At 34.9% G+C, this 27,187-nt stretch overlaps 1 protein-coding gene across 2 annotated transcripts in view; it reads right to left on the reverse strand.

Moving 5' to 3' along the window:
- Window positions 1-397: 397 nt before the first annotated feature.
- Window positions 398-27,187, reverse strand: part of FBXO8 (F-box protein 8) — a 54,737-nt gene continuing 27,947 nt past the window's right edge. For both annotated transcript variants that reach the window (XM_008249924.4, XM_070068302.1), the window contains 4 exons: window positions 27,040-27,166; window positions 6,443-6,561; window positions 4,504-4,700; window positions 398-1,329 (listed from right to left, as the gene is read on the reverse strand). In XM_008249924.4, the coding sequence (XP_008248146.1) occupies window positions 1,142-1,329; window positions 4,504-4,700; window positions 6,443-6,561; window positions 27,040-27,166 (631 nt within the window). In that variant the 3' untranslated portion in view covers window positions 398-1,141. The remainder of the gene's footprint in view (window positions 1,330-4,503; window positions 4,701-6,442; window positions 6,562-27,039; window positions 27,167-27,187) is intronic.

Below are 27,187 nucleotides of genomic sequence, written 5' to 3' on the forward strand. Positions count from 1 at the left end.
CACCAACTAACTGGTAAACCATCAGTTACACTCAGCATACATTGTGTATCATTCCAAAGCTCATGCTTTTTACTCAGGCTAACTCTTAACTCACCATATAAAAACACTGTTCTATCACCCAATGCTGTGTATTTTAATTATTAAATAATTGTTAATTAAAATATACTTCATACATTTGTTTTCCATTAAGTAGTATTTTTCTTCTGATTACTCATTCATGCACTAGTACCTAACACAGTTCATAAGTGGAAATATCTTGATAAATAACTACTGAATGAATGAAGAGAGTTTACTGTCATTCACAATATTTCTTCATTAGTGGATCCTGAACAGAGGTTGGTATTAGAGAAATAGTCATTTTACTAATTAATTCATATATAAACAAGCAAAGATTTACCAAACTTCTGATAACATTTTATTCTGTTTTTCTAAAGTTAAATCATAAATTTTGACACTTTTTCTTATTTTAAATAGTTTAAAGGACTTATTAAAAATGGAAAAAATCAGTTGATAAATTTATATTATAAAAATAACTGCCAGTTTTGCAAATAATGTGGTAACAAATCAACATTCTGCTTTCAAAGTTCAGAGGAACAGAAAGTTAGTATTGGTTTTTATCTGAAGTCAAATCCAACTTTTATGAAAGACAGAAATAATTTCAGATCAAACTCAAATAAATTTCAGAATGCAGTTTGAGAGAAAAGGAAAAACTTTAGTCAAAATCTTTACAATAAAATAATTATGATTATAAATCTCTTTAGTTAAATATATACACATAACATTAATTTTAAAAAAGAAGGGAAATGAATAACATTTTTCAGGCAAATCTAATACACAAAAACACCACCTTTCAGAGTAATATATGTCAGTTTAACAATCTTTAACAGCTGTGTCAGACAATGGCTCTGCTTTGTGCAAAACATGATAAGCAAAATTAAGGAAAATTCAGCAAAATTATTTAGTTCCCCAAGAAAATTACTATAAAAGAAAATAGTGAAAGAAAAAAAAATGTTGTACAATCAAGTTTGATTGTATAGAGTGGCTAGAATGACCAGCACTGATGTGACCCCCATATTGACTAAATGAGTCATTGGTTAGCTTTAGTCTGAAGTAAAAAGTAGAAGTCCTAGCAATTGTGCTTTTATGCAGCCACATGGCCAATAAGGTAGATATTGTCATAAAGGTGCCCTACAAAATCCTCACTAATGTTTTGAGCAGCACGGCGGGTATTTCGAATAAATTCTCTTTTTGACATTTTATTCTTCACATGAGGGCTAGTGAGGTCAATGGAAAGTAGAATCAAAGAGTAGCAGAGTACATAGACAGCATCTGGAAAGAAAAAAAAAACACTCTAAATTATTAACTAATTTTAAAAATTATCATTCCAAAGGCATAGGGAAAAAATATTCTTAATTCCAAGAGATCAAGATTACCATAGATAAATAAAATGTGACCAATCATTCCAGCTTGCCTGGGCTTTTCCCAATTTAGCATTGAAAGTCCTGTGTCCTGGGAAACTATTCAGTTCAGGACAACCTGCAACTATCAATACCTTAACTAATCACCAATTCAGTGAACATTTTAATTTGAAAGAACTTCACAATAGTTTAGGGGTTTATAGTTAAAAGTCATTCTAGATTTAAAAATGTGAGAATTGGCTTCATTTTCAAATTTGTTACAAATTCAATATCCAAAAAGTAAATTTGTACAGTCAACATATTTGTCTCTCCATTCAAAAAGAAAAGAAACATATGTATTTACATTAAATGCTTTTTACAAAAACCTAGTTTAATTTGAAAGTATTTTTTAAAGATTTATTTATTTTACTTGAAAGAGTTACACAGAGAGAGGAGAGAGAGAAAAAGGGAGAAAGAGAGAAAGAGAGAAAGAGAGAGAGAGAGAGAGAGAGACAGGGAGAGAGAGGGAGGTCTTCCATCTGATGGTTCACTCCCCAATAGGCCACAACGGCTGGAGCTGTGCCGATCTGAAGCCAGGAGCCAGGAGCCTCCTTGGGGTCTCCTACATGGATGCAGGGGCCCAAGGACTTGGGCCATCTTCTATTGCTTTCCCAGGCCATAGGAGAGAACTGGAGAGAAAGTGGAGCAGCCAGGTCTTGAACCGGCACCCATATGGGATGCTGGCACTTCAGGCCAGGGCGTTAACCTGCTGCACCACAGCGCCGGCCCCTGAAAGCATTTTTAATGGCAAGAAAATGTGGTATCTTGGTACTAGAAAATAAAATATAAACACTCTAACATCATTAAATTAATATTGTCATATAACATATTTTAAAGGACTCTGAAATTTTACATATTAATTTCTTTTTCTTTTTTAAAGATTTTATTTATTTATTTGAAATTCAGAGTTACACACAGAGAGAAGGAGAAGCAGAGAGAGAAAGAGAGACAGGACTTCCATCCACTGGTTCACTCCCCAATTGGCCGCAATGGCCACAGCTGTGCCATCTTGGGCTACCTTCCATTGCTTTCCCAGACCATAGCAGAGAGCTGGATCGGAAGTGGAGCAGCCAAGTCTTGAACTGGTGTCCCTATGGGATGGTGGCACTGCAGGTGGCGGCTTTACCCACTATGCCACAGCACTGGCCCTGAGAATAGTGCTAAGTTAAGCTAAGTTAAGCATTACATCTTGTAAAGAATGTTCAACAAGCTTCATGATTGGTGAATATTTTGTAATATCTGCTTAATCAGATAAGCACAATAAAATTTTTCATATGAAGAATTGAGTATATTAAATAAAAACTATCTAGGAGACAGGCTATATCACGCACATACATACTCAAGGGTACTTCTAAAATTTCATGGAAATAGAATTAAAAGAAAAGTATTTTGGTGTAAAATTTTGAAATCCATGCATAGCTTTAGCCATACTATTAACTTTTTGAACAACCCTTGTACAGTATGCACATACAAACAATGAAAACTAGTTATATTGGGGTTGGCGCTGTGGCGCAGTGGGTTAATGCCCTGGCCTGAAGTGCCGACATCCCATATGGGCGCCAGTTAGAGTCCCGGCTGCTCCTCTTCTGATCCAGCTCTCTTCTATGGCCTGAGAAAGCAGTGGAAGATGGCCCAAGTCCTTGGGCCCCTGCACCTGTGTGGGAGACCCAGAGGAAGTTCCTGGCTCCTGGCTTCATCAGCGCAGCTCTGGCCGTTGAGGCCATCTGTGGAGTAAACCAGCGCATGGGAGACCTCTCTCTGCCTCTCCTTCTCTCTGTGTTTAACTCTGACTTTCAAATAAATAAATAAATCTTAAAAAAAGAAAACTAATTATATAAAAAACATATTTTAGGGGCCAATGTTGTGGTGTAGCAGGTAAAGCTGCTGCCTACGATACCAGCAGCCCACACTTGTTTGTATCCTGGCTATTCCACTTTCAATTCAGTTCCCTGCTAATGGCCTAGGAAAAGCAGGCAAAGACAGACCAAGTGTTTGAGTCCCTGCCATCAATGCAGAAGACCTGGATGAAGCTTCTGCTTTCTGACTTTGACTAGGCCCAGTGTTGACCCTTGCTGCCATCTGAGGAGTGAAGGAGTGGATGGAAGCTGGATCTCTCTGCATCTCTCCATCTCTCTGTAACTCTGACTTTCAAATGAATAAACAGATTTTTTTAAAAACATATTTAGGGGCAGCCATTGGGGCAGGGGTTAAGATGTCCTTAGGACACCTACATTTCACATGAGAATGTCTGGGGTTGTGTCCCCACACAGCTTATAATCCTGGTTGTTTCAGGCTTTTCGGGAGTGAAATTAGATGGAAGATCTCTCTCTACCTGCCTGTTTGTCTTTATGCCTTTCAAATAAACAAATAATAAAAAAATTTTTAAAAATAAATAAAACAGGGCTGGTGTTGTGGCGTAATGGGTATAGCCACCACTTGTGATGCTGGCATCCCACATGGACACTGGTTTGTGTCTTTGCTGCTACTTTTCTGATTTAGTTCCTTGATAATGGTCTGGGAAAGCAGCAGAAGATGGCCCAAGTGCTTAGCCCCTGCCACTCATGTGGTAGACCTGGATGAAGCTCCTGGCTTCTGGCTTTGGTTTGGCCCAGCTCTGGTGATTATAGGCATTAGGGGAATGAAACAGCGAATGGAAAGTCTATTTTTCTCTCCCTCTCTCTCCGTAACTCCAACTTTCAAAATAAATAAAGAGAATCTAGTATGAAATGGTGCTATCTATGCACTATGTGAATTATTAGAGCTTTTATAACATCCGAATTTTCAAGTTGACTAGTAAAAATATCCAATGCTTAAACATAAATACTCTTAAAGATTTTATGTAGCTAAGTCCAACTTTCTTTCTAACATAGTGAGTTTACTCATAGCAGTAGCTATGACAAGCTAACATTTTAAAAATATTTCAAATACTTAAAATTAAAACATTTTTCCCTACATTTGAGAAAAATGCCTTAAATATTACTGTTTTTATTTAGAGGTGGGTGGAGGATGAGGTGGACCAAGGATCATACTCTGTATATTTTCTTACCAGGACTAAGGCCAAGTTCTCGCATTAAATCAGGGTTACAAGCACAGAACCTATGTGAGAACTTTGTTATAAGAGTTTCAAGATACTCTCCACGCTCTTCAGGGGCATGGATATGACGAAAAAATTCTCTCAGTGCATTTGGCAAGAACTGATTTCTAAAATTATGCAGTGTTACAAGGTCGTCCAAGACATCTCTCCTGTAGAAATACAAAAAGATGCAGCTTTAGTTAACTTCTCTCTGTTAAAAAAGGTAAAATCATTAATGGCCATTTTTTGGATAAAACACTATATTACTAATTACCATATAAACTAATCCTATAAAAGTATGGTTAATTACTTTTTAAACTTTTATTTAATAAATGTAAATTTCCAAAGTACAGCTTTTGGATTACAGTGGCTTTTCCTCCCCATAATTTCCTTCCCACCTGCAACCTTCCCATCTCCTGCTCCGTCTCCCATTCCATTCACATCAAAATTCATTTTCAATAGTTAATTACTTTTTAAAAATCTTAATTATCATTACTTAAGAAGCTTAGCAATTTTGAAATTTTTCAAAAATAGCTTACAACAAAACAAAAAAGATAAAAACAATTGTACTTATAAAAAAAGGAAAAAAGCACTTGCAGTTTTACAAGGGATAGTTTATTTTCAGGTATTTTCCTGGCTAAATCCAAATGACACTAAAATAATCATGAAAATAATGAGAATCTCTATCTAGCACACCAATCCACATCTCCAGAGGTAATAATTATTTATGTGAACTTTTTAAAGTATCTATATATACTACATATTCTTCTAAATCTGCTTTTTTCACATAGTATATTGTGAACAGCTTTCCATATTATTTCACACAGATGCACCTCATTCTTCTTAATGGCCTCACAGTATTCCATCTTATGGATATAGCAAGTACATCGATATATATGTTTATATTACTTAAAATCACATAAATATTTTTAAATGTAAGTTCGTGTCCATATCATTTTAAAAATAGCATTCTACTCTATAGTCACACTTTGATACAATAATCTTCAATTCTTATTGAATTCAATCACTATTAAATGATTATAATATTGTCTACCAATTGCTTATGGTAGGACAAATTTGGCCCGCTGTCTTTTTTGAAATAGCCACACTAATTTGTTTACATCTAGTCTGTTTGCTTTCACAACACAGTGGTGGAGTTATGAGTAGCTGCAATGATTACAGAGCTGGCAAAGCCTAAGAAAGAAAGATCTGGTTCTTTACAGAAAAAGGACAATTTCTGGGTAACTGGAATAAAGACAAGAACAGTTAATGATAACTTTATTATGTAAGAGATTTCTTCAATGACTAGTTTGCTGGACTGTAAACTTCTCAAAGATAGAGATTATATCTTATTTATCTACATATCTCTTCTCTCTGGTAAAGTTTCTGGAAGAATATAATGAACATTTGCAGACTGTTGTTGAAAAATCCTGAGAAGTCTCTATCAGAACAGCATGTAGTCATCATCTCTATTTGTGTAACATACATTACCAAATGTCACATTTTCGGAATTCCTAAACTTGTACGTGACATTTCTGTATGGTATCTATCTGCAGATATATTCATATTTTATATCCCTAGGGTCTGTGGGACTTATAAGTACAATTTGTCTTACTAGGGCTGCCAAGTGTCTCAAAAATATTTGATTTTTGTTTGCTATTACAAAGATATTGGGCTACCATTTTGTATGCACATAAGAACTTTTTTTTTCTTTTTACTTTTACACTGGCATCTTCCTTTTCAGCAAGTTAAAGTGAACACACAAAGGTATAAGGGACAATAATCTTCTCCCTGCCTTTTAATCAATTTTTCAACTAAATGTTTGCTATGTAGTATAGCTTTTAAAGTAAAATTTAATTAATCAAAAGTATTACATAATTTATTACTGGTGAAAACTTAAAAAATCTTTTACCTTTCATCAAGATAGATTCTCAGCTTTTTCCAATTTAAAGTTCTTGTACAGAAGATAAACTTTGCTATTTCCTTTGGTGAATCATCTAGGATACCCTTTGACATAAAGTAGTTTACTCCCTAAGGCAGAAAGACAAGTCTACATAAATAAAATCAGTCTTTATTTATAAATTTTAACAATTAGGCAATAGCAGAGCAGCAGCTATAAATTCTTTCCAGCATTAATAGACTTTTTATAGCTTTATCATGCAAAATACAAGCTAGAACTTGAACTAAAAGTATTATTTGTAGTTGATAGTTTACATGCAATGAAAAATAGGAAATTCAAAGCCAAGACTCTTAAAGAAATCCTAATTTAATTTTCTGGCTCATGTCAGGTAAAACTAACTCTACAGAAATATGGCATAATAGGGATGGGAGGGAAGAAACTATAATATAGACTTTAAAATAGCCTCATAACAAACTTTCCTCCTGCCTAATAAAAAACATGATTTTTAAAGTTCAAATACATATGTAGCACGCTTTTAAAGGAAATGGCTTCTTGGGGGAAAAAATAACAAGTAATAGTTTTATTCTGGAAAGAAAATTATTTAACTTAAGGTAGGTCCAGTTCCAGGCCAGTTTATGGTTGTATTACTTTGGCTTTAGTGATATTCTTTAAGAATCTAGTTACAGTACACATGAAGGCAAAACATAATAAGACAAAACAGTTTCAGTGTTTTTTTTATAGGATTTTATCTTTGAATTTCCTTTTCTCTGCATGCAAAGATTTCCAGAGAAGCATTATTCACATTTGTACCTCTTTAAATCAACAACAACAAAACATGAACAAAAAAATCAAATGCTAAAACCAGTGTTCTCTCGTGTCTAAGGAGGTCACATTCAAATAAATGTCTTAGGTGGATTTGAATGTGCAGTTATTGAAATAAAAGGCATGTGTGTTTATTTCAACCTGCAGCTATCCAGATACATGCATTTCCATGGACGCTTATGTCTGGATACTAGCACACTGTATGTAGTTAATTGGTAGAGAAAATGATATATTATATACACGCAACACAGTGTTTTCACACATAAATTCCTTCAGCATTTCTTCACTTTACAAACACTTACATAGTACTTAGAAATATTGTGCATATTAAGAATTTTAAAAGTTGGAAGAATTTCTATAAAAGGCTCTTAGAGATAAAAACTTTCTCATAAAATTTTTATATTAAAATATTTTAAAAGCAATTTGGTACCATGATGTAATGTTTTGGAAACTTATAATTATGTGTAAATTATAATTCAAAGGTAAGGCTTTTTATGTAAAAGTACTTCTATGAGCCATCAGGATAGTACCCAATGTTGTTATAATTTCATGCAAATTTTAAAAGAACAAAAGTAATGCTAGGGCACAGGTTTTAAGAATGTACTTAAAAAGCAGAGTGTGTTAACATGAAACTTTCTTGTCAATTGTAAGTAATATTTTAGATCAAATTCTGGAAACAAGGATTAGAACATGTAATCTAATCAAGACAGAAAGCTAAAAAAATTGGTTTGAAATGAGGCTCAATGAGGGAGAATCAGAGAAATATTAGTGCGTGTTCCATTCTTTCCTCCATTAGTTTGAATAATCGAGAGTTGACTGTATAATTAATATGCTTGGCAAAAGTGAAGTCAGGTCTGTTTCTAAACTTCCTTAGTTTAAAAGAATAACAATATTCCAAAACAATTTCCAGTGTTTAATTTTAATTGAAATAATTTAAAGACAAAGAATGTCAATTAAGTATTATTTAATAGATAGTTTACTCATACTTAGATCTATAGTTGAGACATAAAATAGACATTTAAAAATTATGTAAAATAAACAAACCCACTAATATGATCCATGTTGTTTAAATATCATTTGTTGCCTCTATAAAATGAAACCAGCATTTGCCTTATATAAGCATCATGAAACACACTGTTGGATATTTCCTTTTTTTTTTTTTTTATTTTTTGACAGGCAGAGTGGACAGTGAGAGAGAGAGAGACAGAGAGAAAGGTCTTCCTTTGCCATTGGTTCACCCTCCAATGGCCGCCACACTGCGGCCGGCGCACCGCGCTGATCCGAAGGCAGGAGCCAGGTGCTTCTCCTGGTCTCCCATGCGGGTGCAGGGCCCAAGGACCTGGGCCATCCTCCACTGCACTCCTGGGCCACAGCAGAGAGCTGGCCTGGAAGAGGGGCAACCGGGAAAGAATCCGGCACCCCGACCGGGACTAGAACCCGCTATGCCAGCACCGCAAGGCGGAGGATTAGCCTATTGAGCCACGGCGCCGGCCGGATATTTCCTTTTCATAGAACATTTATTTTGAGAATTTCATACCTAATTCAACCTGGGTTCTCCAAAATCAATGAAATGCACAGAAAGATGCATGTACATAAAGTGTTTTAATCTCATTCTACACTGCAAACACAGCTTGAAACAAGCCAACTCTGTTGGTTTATGAGGAAAGGAAGTCTTAGTATCAAGCTTAAGATTCCTTTGGAGAGGAAGGTTACTTTAGAAGGGCTATCAAAGTGAATGGTGGCCGGCGCCGTGGCTCAATAAGCTAATCCTCCACCTAGCGGCGCCGGCACACCGGGTTCTAGTCCTGGTCTGGGTGCCGGATTCTTTCCCAGTTGCCCCTCTTCCAGGCCAGCTCTCTTCTGTGGCCCAGGAGTGCAGTGGAGGATGGCCAAAGTGCTTGGGCCCTGCACCCGCATTGGAGACCAGGAGAAGCACCTGGCTCCTGCCTTCGGATCAGTGCAGTGCGCTGGCTGCAGCGCGGCGGCCATTGGAGGGTGAACCAATGGCAAAGGAAGACCTTTCTCTCTCTCTCACTGTCCACTCTGCCTGTCAAAGAAAAAAAAAAAAGTGAATGGTAAAGAAACAGCCAATAGAAGAAGGCATGGGGCTAGATTATAATTGTCTCAAATAATAAACTGGGCAAGCATCTGTATTCCTATTTTTTAAATATAATAATGATATTAAAAATATCAAAGCATGAGATCTATTTATTTAAAATGTGGTATAAGTATTTTTTAAAATAGTTTTAGAAGAAGAATGGTACAGAGGAATCCCTAGATCTCATAGCTGTCACTAATCTGTCAGAACTAGAACTCTCAGCGGTGTATGTGTGTGTGTGTGCAAATATACACAGATGTATGTGTACATGCTTGTGCACCCAAAGACACACACAAGGCTGTGAGGTGTTTCACAAGTAACATAAGTCATGTGCATTCATATTAGTCTATATTAACATAGTTTCTGGAAAGAGGGTTTTAGCTTAGTTAAGTCTATATAATTTACTATAAAAGTAGCCAATTTTGGACATCCCATTTCATAAAAAATATTGAATTATCTGGATAAAGGAAATCAGGAGACGTTGAGATTGCTGAAGTGTGCAGAACTCATGTTGTATGAGTTGAGGAGTGTATGAGTAATAGGCCAAAGGACATATATAGTAAAGATTTACTTTGTGTGTAGTTCTCACGAAGATTTTAAGCTTTTTTTGGGGATCTTGGATGCTTCTGAGTATGATGGAAGTTATGAAACTTCTTCCCAGAACAATGTAATCATGCATTTTCAAAATGGAAATTGAATACCTGAAGTCAAAAGACTACAGGTTAGGAATCCTTATTTCAGATGAGTGTAGGGATATAGTCACTGATGGTCAGTTATAGGCATTAGCATCACAGAAGAAAGGGCATGCATTGACATGTGAATTGTTCAAAGGCCAAAAGTTTGTCATTTGCTTGATTTTTTTTTTGCATTTTGAAATAAGTTTAAGCTTCAAACATCACCATTTTGATTGATTAATCCATATGAATTTCAATTCACTTATGTAAACTCTACTTGGTTCAACTAAACTGTTGCAGTCACAGCATAGTTCTTTTTCCTCATGTGGTCAGAATTCCTAGACATTTTTTGCCAAATAACTGAGATAAATCATGATGGCATCAGTCCTATAATTGGCTGGTTCTATAGCTTACAGGTACATTTTTGCCAGCTGAAAGAAAACTATTGGCCAAGTGACTGAAAAATAGTTTTAAAGTAACCAAAGGGTAAATAAAATTTATATTGTGATACTAAATATTAGATCTAATGTCTTTGGAAAAAGTCAAACTGGTAAATAATGTTCATGCAAGAAATTTTAATTTCTTAGCAATTTTACTGTTTTTAAAAAGCATTCATTTAGTTATATAATGGGACTTCAAGAAATTTGGGCAAAATAGAATTAAAAAAATACACTTATTTGGGTACAAAAAATTTGTAATGTATGCATTTTTTTTCATTCCTCCCACCACCCTCCATTTTTGTAAAAGTTGTATTTATTTATTTGAAAGAGTTATATATAGAGAGATCTTCCACCCACTGGTTCATTTCCCAGATGGCCACAACAGCTGGGGCTGGGTCAGGCAGAAGCCAAAAGCCAGGAGCTTCTTCTGGGTTTCCCACATGGATGGCAGGGTTTGGGCCAAACACTTGGGCCATCTTCCATTGCTTTTCCCAGACCATTAGAAGGGAGCTGGATTGGAAGTAGGGCAGCCAGTACTTGATCCAGTACCCATATGGGATGTTGGCATCACAGGTGGTGACTTTGCCTGCTGAGATACAATGCTGGGCCCCCATTTAGTTCTTTCAATCTCTTTGATGACCTTAGCAAGGATAAATACTCCAATTTTTATATAAAAATATCATAACTGAACATGAAATTAACAAGTTATTTTGGCACAAGAAGTCTTGAAATCTATGCATCTGAGCAGTCTCCAAATGTTCATGTAAAATGTGTATAATGAGACAATTATGTATGCATTCCAAATTTTTTTGAACCAAAATACCTTTTAATTTCATTATTTTCCTGGAATTTTTGGAGTACTCTAGCATTTAAAGTTCTCTAAATGATTAAATCAAACAAATACATTAAGGTGGTCTATATCTTCATTTAAAATATATTAAACACGCTCGCTTGCTCGCTCTCTCTCTCCCTCTCCATCTCCTAAACTCTGTCTCTCTCTCTTCTCTGTCTTTTCCTTCTTTGCCCCTTCCCTCTATTCTGTTGAGTTTCCCCCAATAAACTCTTTCCCTTAAATATATATATATATACATACACACACACACACACACACACATATATATATATTAAACACACTAAAAAGGGCAGGTTTCTGGTACATTGGTTAGGGCGCTGCTTTGGACCCTTTCATCCTATACTGGAGTGCCTTGGTTGAGTCTCAGCTCCATCTCCATTCCAGTTTCATGCTAATGGGCATCCTGGGAGGCAGCAGTTGATGGCTCAAGTACTTGTCTCCTAGTCCCCTATGTGGGAGACCTGGATTGAGTTCCTAGATCCTAGCTTTGGCTTGTACCAGTTGTGGCAGTTGAGGGCATTTGAGAAGTGAACTAGCAGATGTGAGAAGTCTACTTGTCTTTCTGTCTCCTTGTTTCAAATGCAATGAAAAGAAAAAAAAAAAAACAGAAACAAAAACAAACATGTATGTTAAACACCAGGTATAATACAAGGTATTCAGAGATAAACATTGAGTAGAGTAAGACAGAGTTTTGTCCTAAGAAAATTTAAGGTCTATCTGTGTATGTGCTGCCAAAGCGAGCACAAAGTCTATCTGTGGTGATGAGACAGGTATATAAATAACTAGAATACACATATGTGACACATCACTGATATAAGGTAGTCAAGTTAAGGCTTAAATGATCGTCCGTACTTAATGAAAGGGAAAAATCACCACAGGACAGGACATTTGGAAAAGTCTGAGAGAATGGTAGGGGTTTAGTTATCTTTGTGGGAAACACTAGGAAAGAATCTTTCAATTAATACTGCATTATATGAATAAAAGCAATATAAAAGAAAACCTCAGGCTATTTCCAGAAAAGGTGAAAATATCTTGGATTTGAGAATAAATCTAGAACTAGACTGTAGTAGAAACAGCACTGAATTTTAAGACAAGACTTTTTAAATATAGTTTGTATACATATACAACTGGAAGCCTGTGAAGGCTTCTGAACATGATGTAACCATGGCCTGTACTGTGAATGACAGTATAGCAGAAGTCCCTCCTTAAATGTAGCTTTGTTTTCTGCAGTTTCAATCTATAGCAGTCAACTATGGTATGACCTTATTAAATGCTAAATTCCAGAAATAAGCACCTCATAAGTTTAAAATTGTGCGCCATTCTGAGTAGCATGATGAAACCTCCCATTAAGCTGTCACTGATCTACATAGTTTATGATAGGGTCTATAAGTCACTTGGTAATCATCTCAGCTAACAGGTCAACTGTTGCAGTATCATAGTGCTTGTGTTCAAATAATCATTACATTACTTTAATATTGGTCCCAAAGTAAATAGAGTGACCATGAAATTCAGATATGCCAAAGAGGAGCTGTGAAGTGCATCTTTTAAAGATGCTTTAAATTGTACTACATCCCACATTAGAGTGCCTGACTGAGAGTCTAGGCTTAGCTTCCTATTACAGCTTACAGCTAATGCATACCCTGGGAAGTAATGGGTGCTGGTTCAAGAACTTGGGTCCCTACAAACAATGTGGGAAACTCAGACTGAGTTGTTAACTGCTGGCTTTACCTTACTCCAGTCTTAGCTGGTGTGGGCATGGAGAGTGAAATCAGCAGATGGAAGATCTCTTTCTTTCTCTCTCTGCTTTATAAATAAATAACAATGAATAAATAAAAATAAAATAAATAAAAATGAAAAAAGAAACATGTTGTAAAGGTGAAATAAAAATATTTCTGTGATAAAAAAGTGAGGGTTGAAGAATGGTTGCAAGAAGAATCAGTAAGGGACTAGGTAGCAAAGAGAATGACAGAACAACATTCCAGAGGCCAAGAGTCTTTGAGACTTAAAAAGAAGACTACATTATCTAGTGTAGTTAAGAGTATAATATTCAGAGGAGGGATCAAACCATGGCTATGCCACTAGATGATATGAACGTAAATAATTTATTCAACCTTTAAGCCTCAAACTCTTAATCAGTAAAAACCGTAGTTAGATATTGTGAAGATAAAAAGAGTGGGTAGCAAAGGGAGCATGTCCAGTTTCCTTTTCCTTTTCAATGGTTCAAGGAGCCTGAAATAAGAAAAGAAGGCACTGGATTTGGTGACTGGCAGAAATTAAAGTTGGGACTTGAATTTCAAGAGTTCTCTTTTGGGGTCGGTGCTGTGGTGTAGTGGGTTAAGCCTCCATCTGTGGTGCTGGTATTCCATACGAGTGCTGGTTCTAGTCCTGGCAACTCCTCTTCTAATCCAGCTCTCTTCTATGGCCTGGGAAAGCTGTGAAAGATGGCCCAAGGGCTTAAGCCCTTGTACCCACGTGAGAGACCCCCAAGAAGCTCCTGGCTCCTGGTTTTGGATCACCCCAGCTCCAGTCATTGTGGCCATTTGGGGAGCGAACCAGCAGATGGAAGACTTTTCTCTGGCTCTCCCTTTCTCTGTCTGTAACTCTACCTTTCAAATAAATAAATAATATCCTAAAAAAAATTATGAAAACAAACTGAAATATAAGTTCATTAAAAAAAAGAGTTCTCTTTTGGCAAGAACAATGGAGACTCAAAATCAGACAGAAAGCGAAGGAATGAACTCATGGTAATGAAACTGAATAGCTCTCAAACACTTGAAAAATTTATTACTACAAAAGAGGGAAAAATAAATGGTAAAATTCAGGGGCAAAGAGAGAAAACGAAATTTTTCCAAGATAATTTTGAACTATGCATGTCAGAAGACAAGAAAAAAGAGTTAATAGAAAGAGGAAAACACTGAAATGGAGGAGAAAGATTTCACTGTAGAAGCAGTAAAGCAGATAAAAAAGAAGCATGAAAGTACTACTGGATCAGAGACAGGTTTGTTAAGAAAGTGAAAAGAAGAAACCAATAAAAATTTGGTTTTCTTCTTAGGGAAGACTCCATTTGGGGAGAGCTGGAAAGGAGAGTGCTGATTTGGATCCTCAGGCAAAGTGATGAATTTTTATCAGCAATGGTACAGATATAACTGGTAGTCCACTAAGAATAAATTAAAGGAGTCAAAGTGGCAATGACAATACTAGCAAAGTTCATGTGCATTCACTCCATTTCATGTTAAAGTTCAGCAAAATCACATATATGTTCAGAACCAGTAAATACATATTTGGTAACAGAGAGAATTATAGAAAATTAAGCATACAAAACCAAATGAAAAAGTATTGACTAAGAAAGTTGTGGCTCAGTGGGTTAAACTACTGCCTGTGACACTGGCATCCCATTTGAGCGCAGGTTTGAGTCCTAGCTGCTCGACTTCAGATCCAGCTCCTCACTAATGTGCCTGAGAAAGCAGCAGAAGATGGCCCAAATGCTTGGGCCCCTGAACCCATGTGGGAGACCTGGAAGGAGTTCCAAGCTCCTGGCTTTGGCTTGGGCTAGCCCTGGACATTACAGCCATTTGGGAGAGTTAACCAGTAAATGCAAGATCTGCCTCCTTCTCTCCTTTGTAACTCTGACTTTCAAACAAAAAAAATAAAGAGAAGGAGAGGCAAAGAGAGAGAGGTCTTCTATCCGCTGGTTCACTTTCCAGTTGGCTACAACTGCTGGAGCTGTGCTGATTTGAAGCCAGGAGCCAGGAGCTTCCTCTGGGTCTCCCATGCGGGTGCAGGGGTCCAAGGACTTGGGCCATCTTCCACTGCTTTCCCAGGCCATAGAAGAGATCTGGATTGGAAGAGGAGCAGCCAGGACTTGAACTGCTGCCCATATGGGATGCCAGAACTGCAGGCAGCAGCTTTACCCACTGCGCCATGGTGCCAGTCCCATAAAATAAATCTTAAAAAAGAAAAAAAGAAAGTACTGGTTATTGGCACAGATACCTGGCAGAAACACTACATAACAGCTCTTCTCAGCAGATCTCATGGAAGAAATTTCATTTTTGTTTTAAAGATTAATGGTTGTAATGGCCAGGGCTGGGACTGGCCAAAGCCAGAAGCTAGAGCTTCTTCCAGGTCTCCCATGTGGGTGCAGGGCCCCAAGCATTTTTGGGCCATCTTCTACTTTCTCAGGCACATTAGCAGGGAGCTGGATTGCCTATATGGGATGCTGGCAACACATGCAGTGGCTGAACCTGTTGCGCCATGACACCAGTACCCAAATTTCTTTTTCTAAAGAACCTTAAGGGAAAATTGATTTAGCTTTTTTTTTTTTTTCAATTTTGTTCTTATATACTATGTAAAGTCCAGTACCATAATATAAATCTATCTTTAGTGTATTATATAATAGAAATCAAACTGGATACTATATTTATTATTGTTGCTGTTTTAAAATTAAGATTTTATTTATTTAAAAGGCAGTAGGGGAGGGGGGAATTGATCTCCCATCTGCTGGTTCGCTCCTCAAATGCCTGTTGAAGCTAGCACATAGGAACTCAATCCAAGTTCCCCTTGCAGGTTTTAGGGACTCAACTACTGGAGCCATCATCCACTATCCCAGGGCAAACACCAGGAGAAAGCTGGACTGGGGAGTAGAGCTGTGAGCAAACCCAGGCATTCTAATATGGGTGTGGGCACCCCATACGGTATCTCAACTGATACCTCAATTTTATTTTTTAAAGGACATTTAAGATTTTCAAAATTAACAATCCTTAAATTTTAGCAGTAAATATATATAAAACAAATAAGTTCAATCTTAATTTCTTACTTTTCATTCAATATGGGAACTGATATTACTACCATGTATATATTTTAACTACAGTAGAATGAACCAATGAAACTTAATTTGATAGGTAACATTTTCACTTTAAAAGTAATGTAAAAATGAAGATATAATGTTATGAAAACTTTACTTTTTAGATAATAAAAATAACTGCTACATCATAAGGTAGCTCTCTGCAGGTCAAATGGAAATATTCCCATTGTCTTATTTGAAAAATAGCAGCAGTGGTAAAGATGTGTGCTTTGATATTATTTCTTCTTTTCTACAGTGCTTTCAGACTGCTAAAGTAAATGGAAAAATCTATTAATTTTGTTCAGTCTAACAGTTCTCTCTCATTTAATCAGGACATGTACTCCATAGTTAAAGGAAAAAAAAAAACTCTACAGAATTTGAATAACTGAGCATAATATATCTAGGGTTGCTTATTCTTAAATAAAAAAGCAATGCCTTGTTTTTTGGTTGCAGGAAAATAAATGCATAATATTTACTAGTGATAAAATATAAATCTATATGTCTATGTTTTTATTTTGTTATTTTATTTCATTCTTCTAACTGCTGTAATGCTTTCTCATTTCTGGGCATATTCATGCCCCTCCCCTATTTTTAATGCTGACATTTATCACCTAATCCAGAAGTGTTACACACTACTTTTGAGAGAGATCAAAAAAGATTATCCCTGTAATTCCAGATTGCTATTCAGAGGGGCTGCAGATGTAGAATGGCTCCAAAAAACCTGCCTTTTTGTAAAAAGAAATTTATGTCTCTATAAATTAGTAAACAGCAGATGCTGGCAGTAGCTTAGTTCTATCTGATATTCCCCATTTGCCTAGGAAAGATCTTTCTAGAGTAAGAAGAAACTGGGCCAGACAGATTATCACAGGTGGTCATATGATGATGGCTACAAGAGAGACTTCATCTTCAAAATACAACCTTTGTTCAATGGATTTGCTTTCCCTCACCCTTCTGTAATTGGCAAAACCACATATCCCACAGCAGTCTCACGTCCCCATTTCATTCTGTAGCTCATCGTGATATTTCAGTTTCAACCATCTGCTATTTTCTTCAGGTCTCATGTTTTGTGTATGGCCCCTATGTTTCTGCAGGTCAATATATTTGTATGCTTTTTTCTTTATTAATATGTCTATTGTTAGCTTATTTCACAGATGAAATTATCAAAAATTCAGAGGGAGAGACCTGAATACTTCCTTATACTTCTATTAATTATCAGTTAAGGTGTTTATACATATTATAACTGTTATTAATAATCTAGTTGCTGGATTCAAAGAATAAAGTAAGATCTGGTCTCAGGTTTTTAATATTGATGTAGAAAGATTATTCTTTATTAGTAACTAGGTTTCCTCTTACTGACAAACCCATAACTAGGCTATCTAATGGAAGACTAGAGGAAAGAGGGTAATGAAAACTGGGAAATTAATGTAAAGACAATTTTGATTTCCAGTTCAACTGGAAATCTAAACTGCAGATTTCAGTTTACTTTCTTCCCTAGGAAAAATAGAGTATAAATTGTTCATTCTTATATGGAAGAAATGTGAACAGATAAGACAGTGTCAATATCCTGTAGCTAATGCTCTCTGACAGAGTTACTGAAATGAATCATAACAATATAACATTATATTTCATATGAAGCATGATGAAGAGTCACATTGTTTGGTTTAGAGTATTTGATATGGAAGCAAATCAGTTTATGGCTGTTGTTTCTATTGGCAAGGATTTCAGCTTCTCAGCAAAATTTATGGAGGACTTCAGCAGATTAAAGGTCAAAATGCTGAGAAATTATTAAGAACAGTCACATATACACCATAAACTATTTGCTGATAAAAGATATCAATAGGAAATCTTACACAAAGGAAGGACAGTTGAAGAAAAACTAAATGAAAATGGAAAACTCTATTCAATGGAGTCCAGGGAAAATGGAGGAGAGGTATGACAGATCTTTCTCCTTGTTTTTCAAGAATTAGTAAAGACACAGACAAAATCACAATGGATCTCATTATTGAAAATTTTAAATAATAACAGCCTCTATTAATTAGTTCTAATAGCCTCAAACAGAAAAAAGAGCTGTATCAGGATAGGTTAAACTGCTACTTGGGAAGCCCACATTCAATGTCAGAGATTCCTTTTTGAGTCCCAGCTACTCCACATGTATAATCCAGTTTCCTGCTAAAGTGCCTGGGAGGCAGCATATAATGACCCAAGTACTTGAGTTCCTGTCATCCACATGGTAGGCCTGTATGAAATTCCTGGTTCCTGACTTTAGCCTGGCCTCACCTTAGCTGTTGTGGGCATTTGGGGAGTGAACCAATGGATGGATGATCTCTCTCTTTCTGTCTCTCTCTCTCTCTTTCTTTTAAATAAATAAATAAACTTAAAAAAAAAAAAGCAAAGCAAAAGGCTCACATCTCTGTATCTAGTATCTCCCACAGATACACTGCAATAGGATGGATCAATAAGATGATATGAAAATACTTCTTAAATGACAAATTACTACTTACAACTAAATATAGCATTAATTATTCTAATTATTATTGAAAAAGTTTCTGGTAGCTGAAGCAGGTTTCTTAGAAAATCCTTTTCTATTTCTAACCTGTTGTTAAAAAGCAGTGTCCTAATAAAAACATGGAAATAAAACTCCATTAGGTTAAGGTATGATTAATAACATTCAAAGTGATGAGAAAACAACAGATCTAAACATTGATATTAGCTAATTTAGAATTCTTGCTTTACAAAAACCACACACAAATACTGCATTTGCCATATACATATAAACTATTTAAATAACTAATAAATGAATGTTATAGTTTTATCACATTACTTAGATTCTAATAGGTACATTTATGAACAATTTTAATAGCTCTGAAATGATTTTAACATACATAACATTACAAAAAAGTCCTTAAAATAGACAAGAGAAGCAATTTGGGATTTGCTGGTACATGTGTGTATTTATTTCTGTAATGAAAGATAGGTTTATCCTACTTCCATTTTAGCCAAGATACATATTCTAATTTAAATATGATTTTGGACTCCTAATTATTTTTAAGATGTATTAAAAAAAGATGAAGCTAAGCATTACCATTGAAATAAGGTGTTACTGTGTATGCAAAAGACTGCTGGCACATGTTAGAAAACATACTTAGAGATAAAGGGTACAACAAAACTTTTAGATGTTGTGACTGGTATATATTTCATAAAGAACTATTACTCAGATGCCAAATAATTATCTGTTGGAATTCGAAGTTCAAGGAGAAGAACCAAAGGGCCTAGAGTAGTCCCTGGCTCTGTGTATTTTAAGTCATTATATAGCTACATTTTGATGAACATTTACAGGCATTAACACTGAACATGTTTAATCTTCAAAAAACTAGATACTATTATTGTTATTATATGTCTAGATACTATTATTGTCCCAAAATTACAGATGGGAAAATTGAAGCATAGGGAGGCTAAATAATTTGCCTAAAGTCAGTCACATAACTGGTAAGTAACTATTTATATGTGGATGAATAGTTGAATCTATGTCTACAAAGCTTACAGCTGGCTTTTAAGACAAGTTGTAAATTTTTACAGATTATATAATTCAACTAGAAGGCAAAAGAGGAAAATAATGTAAAGTCATCCTCCATCAAAAATCTGTAAACTGGACCAATATGAAGGGTAGATAAAACCAGAACATATCTTGAAATGTCTCAAATTACACATTCCCAAAAGTTGGAGTCACCAATCCAAACCATCAAAAGCAGCGTATCACTCTGATGCCATTTTTAACTGCTAATGGCCAAAAGTGGTCACAAAAATGTTAACAATTGGATTATAATGATGCTTTTATTTTGAAAAAGCTTATAATATGAAAGAGCGAATGGTTATTTAATCTTATGGATAAATGTACATGATAGGTAGTTTCAAAATGTAGTGTTTCCTTCACATTCCCATATTTCAGTAGCTGCAATTAAGTTGATGGATGCCTTACAATTGGTGGAATCCAAGAATTAAGGAAATATTGTTTCTCAAATTTCTGATAAAGCCCTCATATTTTGGAATGACTTCTATTGTCATTGGTAAAACTGCTAAATGTAGGGAAGACATGTAGAAGAGACATTAGAGCTGAGACCTTAAATCTATAAAGTGACACCAAGTTTCCTGGAAACTGTGGTCATATCAGACACAGGAAAAAATTTTGGAAGTATCAAGGTGGTCACATAGGACACAACAATTTAATAAAAGGAAAACATTTTTCTCTGAAATGTACTAAAAATACTCAAAGCAACATTATAAAAATCTCAAGGTACATTTATTTAATTGACAAAAAAGTAAAATTCAAATAAAAATGCCTTGTTCATTTTAGCATTTCAAATTTATAATTTGCAATTTAAAAATATTTAGGAAAACAAGATCAAAATGTATTAAGTGGTGTGACTGATGAATATGCTATGGAATACTGCAGGGTCTAAATCTCGTTTTCTCAATTAGATTATGATTAGAAAATGGTCTAGGAAATATATTTCATTCTGAAGTTTCCAAGAGTTTTACTCTGATTGTACAAACTCCTTCTGTGGACTGATTCAACATCTAGTGTCTGAATGAGTCCTGGAGACAAGGGAGGAGGTGGACTGCCATAATGGAAGACTGTTAGGGAAAGGTGCAAAATAAAATTTACCTAACAGACACAGGATAGAGTTGCCTTCTTAACCATATAATCACCTGATAGATCAGAATAAAAAGAAATATGATACACACATATCTATATACAAATCCACACATACCATAGTGCCCTAAAAAAGTGAACGGTTTAGCATGACTTGTCTAGTAGGAACTAGCTGGTTGACGGTATTGATTTGTTTAGACAGAGGATGGTACAAATTTGTACTTTGACTCTAATGCTGATCAAGGGAAAGGGCTTTGCCAAAGAACTTGAACATTTTAGCCCCAATGGGCAAATAATTCTCATACAGGGAGAAGTTAGTTAAGCTGCATTCAATTATTCTCTATTAGCTCCTTCTACTCTGATTAAATTCTCATCAGCAAATCTGAAGATGAACTAATTGATTTGCTAATAAGGATTAACAATATTTATTTAAAATATTTTGCATTCAGGATGTGTTTGAGTTGTAATAATGATAATAAGACGACATCAACATGGCTTTGATTGTAAACAAAAGAAACCCCAATTCAAAACAAGGAGATAAATTCACTTTAAAAAAATATCTTGTATAATGAGTTCCAAATTAATATAGCTCCAGGATGGTTAGTCCTATGTTATCGCAGACCCAGTATTTTCTTTCCAATATACTATTCTCAATACGCTGCTAAACCTCTCATAGCTGTAAAATGACAGCTGGTAGTCCTGTAGCTGATTTATAAAGGGGGGAATTGGGTATTCCAAGCAGCAGCCCCCAAAATGTGGAACTGACTGAGTGCAACAGAATAGTAAAGAGCACTGAGAACTCAATTATTCCTAATAGATTTAGTTTCTATCATAGCCAATAGATTTAGTTTCTGTCATAGCCAAAAAATAAGAATTTGAATCTATCTTCTTCTTTATGCTATCAGGCATTGTTCTAAGAATGTATCTGTCAACCTGGTTCACATTCTACTGCCCATACACAGGTTTATTTCTGAGACTGATCTACTTTCAGTAGAAAGATAAATTTTTAGACCTATAGAACTATGGATAAAACCTCAAAAGACAGTATATTTTCCAAAATAAAAAGCATCTTAGTGGCCTGTCATCCTTCACTGAGAATGCTCCCATAGTGCAAGAGACACTAAGAGTTAACAGTGCGCAAAATGAGATACTAAAGATAATGATACAAGCTCTATTAGGTCCAAATTTTTTGGCATAGACAGACCAATATCTACAGATATTTGAATTCAGTATTGTTTTCACTTTCACTGTCCTATTCTTAAGAGAACATTTTTCTTAACAAATTAAATGGCAGTCAAAATACAAAACATGGAAAATTCTTTTCAGTCTGTGCAGACTCAATTCAACTCTCAGTTTTTTTTTTTTTTTTTTTTTTTTTTTTTGTAACAAGTGCTAACAGACCAAAGAAAAGAAAACAAAGTAATTCAAAGTAATTACATACCTACAGACTTTCAGAAGAGAGGCTACATCAGAAATTTGCAAATGAAAAGCAGAGCATTCTAATCATTCTAACATACCTGTTTATATACAGTTAAGATTATAATCGACACTATTATATCTCTAAAATGTGGTATCTGTAATGGTCCTTTCCGAAAAAAAGAGATGGGAGGGGGACACACACAGTGTCAAATACATTTGGGTAATACTGTATACAACATCCTTTGTTAGAAATTGGCAACGTGCATCAATGAACAAAAGTTTTTTTTAATAAAAAAACCTTATTTCTCTTTTTTCTTTTTTTCAGATTTTACTTATTTGAAAGTCCGAGAGATCTTCCATCCACTGGTTCACTCTCCAAATGGCCCCAATGGACAGGGCTGGGCCAGGCTAAAGCCAGAATCCAGGAGCTTTATCCAGGTCTCCCTTGTGGGTGCAGAAGCCCAAGCACTTGGACCAACTTCTGTTGCTTTTCCCAGGTCATTAACAGGTAGCTGGATGGGAAGTGGAGCAGCTGGAACTTGAACTGGCACTTATATGGGATGCTGCAGTCTCAGTGGTTTAACCCATTATGATAATACAGGCCCAAAATTAATAAAAGTTTTTGAAAAATTATATTATAAATGCTTTGAAAAATACTATAAATAAGCATATACGATAATCAATACTGTTATGCTGTGTAGTACCAGTAATGAACATTTTGTTGCTGTATACTAAAGTAAAAAATTCAGTAAAAATCAATACTTGATACTATTAATAAAAAAAGTGAACATAAACTCCTGAGATGCTTTCTATACTGGCTAGTTGTTAGAAATTTCTTGTTTACACTAAAGCTGGTCCAAAATCATGCATTTTCATCTAACAATTGTGTGTAGAGGTGATGTGGTGCTGGTTAAGATAACCCATGCGCCAAGACAGAGAACCAGGGTTTGATACCCAGCTCTAGTTCCTCACTCCAGTCTGCTAATGCAGGCCTAGGGAGGAAGTGATGGCTTAAGTAGTTGGGTCCCTGACATTCTTCTGGGAGACCTGTATTGAGTTCCCAGTTTGGCCTGGTTCAGTTCTAGCCATGATAGGCAACTAGAGAGTGAACCAGAGCATGGGAGTGCTCTTTTCTCTAACAATCTGTCATTATCTCTTTCTTCCTACTATTTTCCCTCCTTCTCTCTCAAATAAACAAGCAGTTTGTATAGGTCAAATTCAAAACATTTTGCATAATCAATTTCTACCAAAGATCAATCTAGCAAAACATATTTGGGTGTTTCTGTATGAAAAGAAGAAAAATTATGCCTACATATTTAAAAAAATCCCAATTGTTTTTTATCTGACCCCAATGAAGATACTAAAAAAACAACACCTGCTTAAAAGCACATTTATACAATCAAAAATAAGCCTATAATATAATGAAATTAAACCATGTTCACTACCAATTTTTGGAACTCTAAATTTAATTATTATATCAAGAAAATGGTTTAATTCAAAACACAGATAAGGAATAGAGCTTACTCATTGGTAAGTAAAATTACTTTATTGTATTATTGCTAGTAGCATAAAATTGACACACACAAATTGTACATGCAGAGGAAATACAACTTAATGTAAACAGATGATTTTCAGCACATTCCTTTACTACACTGTAGTCACCTTCCACAAAATACACAAGCTCATGCACAAGGTCAAGACGTTACATACAGCTGAAATCACAATGTCATGCATATAACAATAGCGTGCTGGTAATCGTACCACAAACTGTGCAGATGTTCTCCCCCACCCCATAAGCCACTGCCAGCAGTTGCTGTGAAGTTTGGTTACCCATATCCGTGACATGAACGGTGTCCTTTGGAGAATCTTGTTCCCTGTGGCTGTAAGTATTCTTATTTTTATAATATTTTAATGATGTTTGCTATTAAAATGTTAAGTACAAAACTAGAAATTATGGGAAAGTACACTTTTTATAATACTGAGCAATTATATACATCTTAGGCATCTGTAACAAACACCACTTACATTTAAACATTTCATCCAAACTATTTTACTGCTTGAAGTTAAATGAACCCAAAATAATGTTTGATGTGCTCCAGTGAGTGGGGGGAAAATCAACTTCTAAAAAAGTACTCCCTTATTTCTAGTACTCAAAAACTTGGAAAGAGTCATTCTAATGACCTGGCTAAAGTATGACTCAATACAGATAATTTTTATGTAAGACCATCTACTAGAACTCTTTCACTAACATGATTTCAATATAAGAATTGACTTGGTAAGCAAACCAAATTGAGATTATTTATGTTAGTCAATAAAAGAAAGTATATAGTCATAAAAATAATTCCAAAACTGTTAAATGTATTTCAGTGTCCTTTTTTGGGGGGAGGGGGAAGAGAGCCTATTTATATTCCAAGTGCATTCTGGTAAAGACAAAATTCTATTTTGCTATTAGGTAATACTTGCCAAGCAACTGATATTTATAAAAGCATAGAATCAGAATTTTAGAACCACAAGACACTTTGTGTGGTTCAGCTCTATGCCTCTTGGCAGTGCTTTCTGGCTCTTTCAGAATGGTGAAACAATACTCCTAGGATGCTCCAGAATATGTTTAAATAAGGCCAGTGAGCAAAAAAAATACAGCCAACTCTCAATAACAATGGAAGGTAGGATGGATAAGTAAAATCTGAAGATCTAAAAATCTCACTTCTGTTAATAACTCCAATCCTCTTTCTTAGCAAGCAAGCATTTGACTTAAGAATTGAATTTTCTTAGTGATATCAGGAAAAAGACTTGAATTATACTTCTTTTTCTCTGCCTCTGTCTTCCAAACATTCTAGACGTTTAAGCAAGAAGTCTATAGTCTAACATATGTAGCTATAAAGATGAAACATTTTTATATCTAGTTTCTCTAATTTATGTATTTAAAACTATCTGTATCATATTCTAGGATATAAGGACTTATATCTACATGTGTTTATGTTTTTGGATAAGAAAAGAGATTTTATAATTGGTTTTAAAAACTGGTACTTTAACAAGGAAAGACTACTTACCACAACCAACATCTGCAGTTACCAATTTTTTTGATTTTGTAAATGTATAATTTAATACTTACCAAGTTATATTTTTTTTTAGAATGTAACATTTCCAAAGCAGATGAATTGAAGATGACTGCTTTAGTCATTACCAGTATAATTTATGATGGGTCAATACGTCTTGATAAATTGGGCACAGTAAGACTGGAGCTTACAAACAGCTGCCTTTCCTGATTCTTACATACAGAGTCAAATACTGTGCTCTATTCTGTCCCAGTTCTTCTCCAGTCATCATCATTCAGTTATATCAACAGTCTGATGCAAAATATGTATCTTATTATAATGTTTGTCAATTAGCAGCAAGTAATAAAGAATTCAGAATAATGAAGTCTCCGAAACCAGGCCATTCATTGAATTTGGAAGTGGATAGGTAACAAAACCTAAATTGATGACTTTAATCCATTCATTTACCTTTCGATCTAAAGAAAGAGCATTAGATTCTGAAAATTGTATATTTTTTCCAAATGTATAATTTGAATGTTAACCTCTTACAAGTCATTCTAATTTCATTATGAGAATCAGATTCCTACTCACTGAAAGAGGAAGGGTAGATTAATGGATACTAAGTTAGGGTTCCATAGGAGTAAGAAGTTCTGGTGTTCTATTGCATAGCAGGGTGAGTACAGATAAAAATCTCTTGAATTTATGTATTAGGCTTTATAATACTTATTCTCATATTTGTAGGGATAAGCATTAACTGTTAAGAAGTGTGTATATCAGCAATATTTTGTAATGGTATTTCATTTTTATTTATGTAAAATAAAAAGTGAACAGCAATTTTAAAAATAAATCATTGGTATTAATGCATTTTATAAAATCAATATTTCTGCTTAAGATGCAAATACTCTAATGGGAGAGACATTTCCTGAATTATAACAAAAGTTAAGATAATTAAAAATAATTTAGCTATATGATATAGACATTCCTTAATACATCTATAAAAAATAAAAAGGATTAGTTTCTAAAAATTAATTAAAATTATCCTGCCACTGAAATTTTATCACAGAAAATAATAGACTAAGAAAGAGTACCTTTGAATGTTGTATGATTTGCACTTAGGTTTCTAAGAATAATGTTAATAGATATTTAAACACTTCTGAAAATCTGAACTTTTCCAGGATACATTAAAATGAGAATAGAAAAAAGTCCATTTTGATCATTTTCCCATATTATGTTAAGAATCAAATAACACACATTCAGTTTTACAACAGAATTTAAAACTAGTTTCCATGTCCACATGGAATTTACATTGTTAAGGGCATTATTAAAAGATAATATTTTGATGTGTCAGAAGGTACAATGATAGTCTTTGTGATTATCTCTGACAAATAAATATCACTGCTGAACAGAAACAATAAATAGTAAGAAAGTACTGCAGAAAAAATTTAATGAACATATTCTGGGTTTCCATCAAAATTTTATGTTCTCTACCCATGATGGTTTTGTATAAATCTCAATCAGGTCAGTAGACAACTGCATTTATGTTATGGAAGCTGCTACACAAAGTGAGAAGGTGAAAAGATTAGACTATGCCATAGTAAGGCTGAGAAAAATGACTTCGTCATACTAGCAATAACTTAAAATATATTGGGCTTTTCAGCAATTGAAAAGGTATTTTCAATGGTTTGGTATTTTTACCTGTAAGTTTATTATGTTGGAAATCTGTAGTAAGATAGTAATAACATCTACATGAGAAAAAAAATTTAAATTCTTCACTTACCTCATCTGGGTTGGCATTAAAGGTGAGACTACCTTCATCCAGCTGCATATATAGTTTTCTAAAAGAAAATCCTAGAGGTGGGTTCTTATTGTATATGGAACAGTGACCCCAAGTGGATTTGCACAACCTGTAAAAATGAAAAACAATG

Source organism: Oryctolagus cuniculus, chromosome 2 (genome assembly GCF_964237555.1).
Source record: "Oryctolagus cuniculus chromosome 2, mOryCun1.1, whole genome shotgun sequence".
In the NCBI taxonomy this organism is placed as follows: domain Eukaryota; kingdom Metazoa; phylum Chordata; class Mammalia; order Lagomorpha; family Leporidae; genus Oryctolagus; species Oryctolagus cuniculus.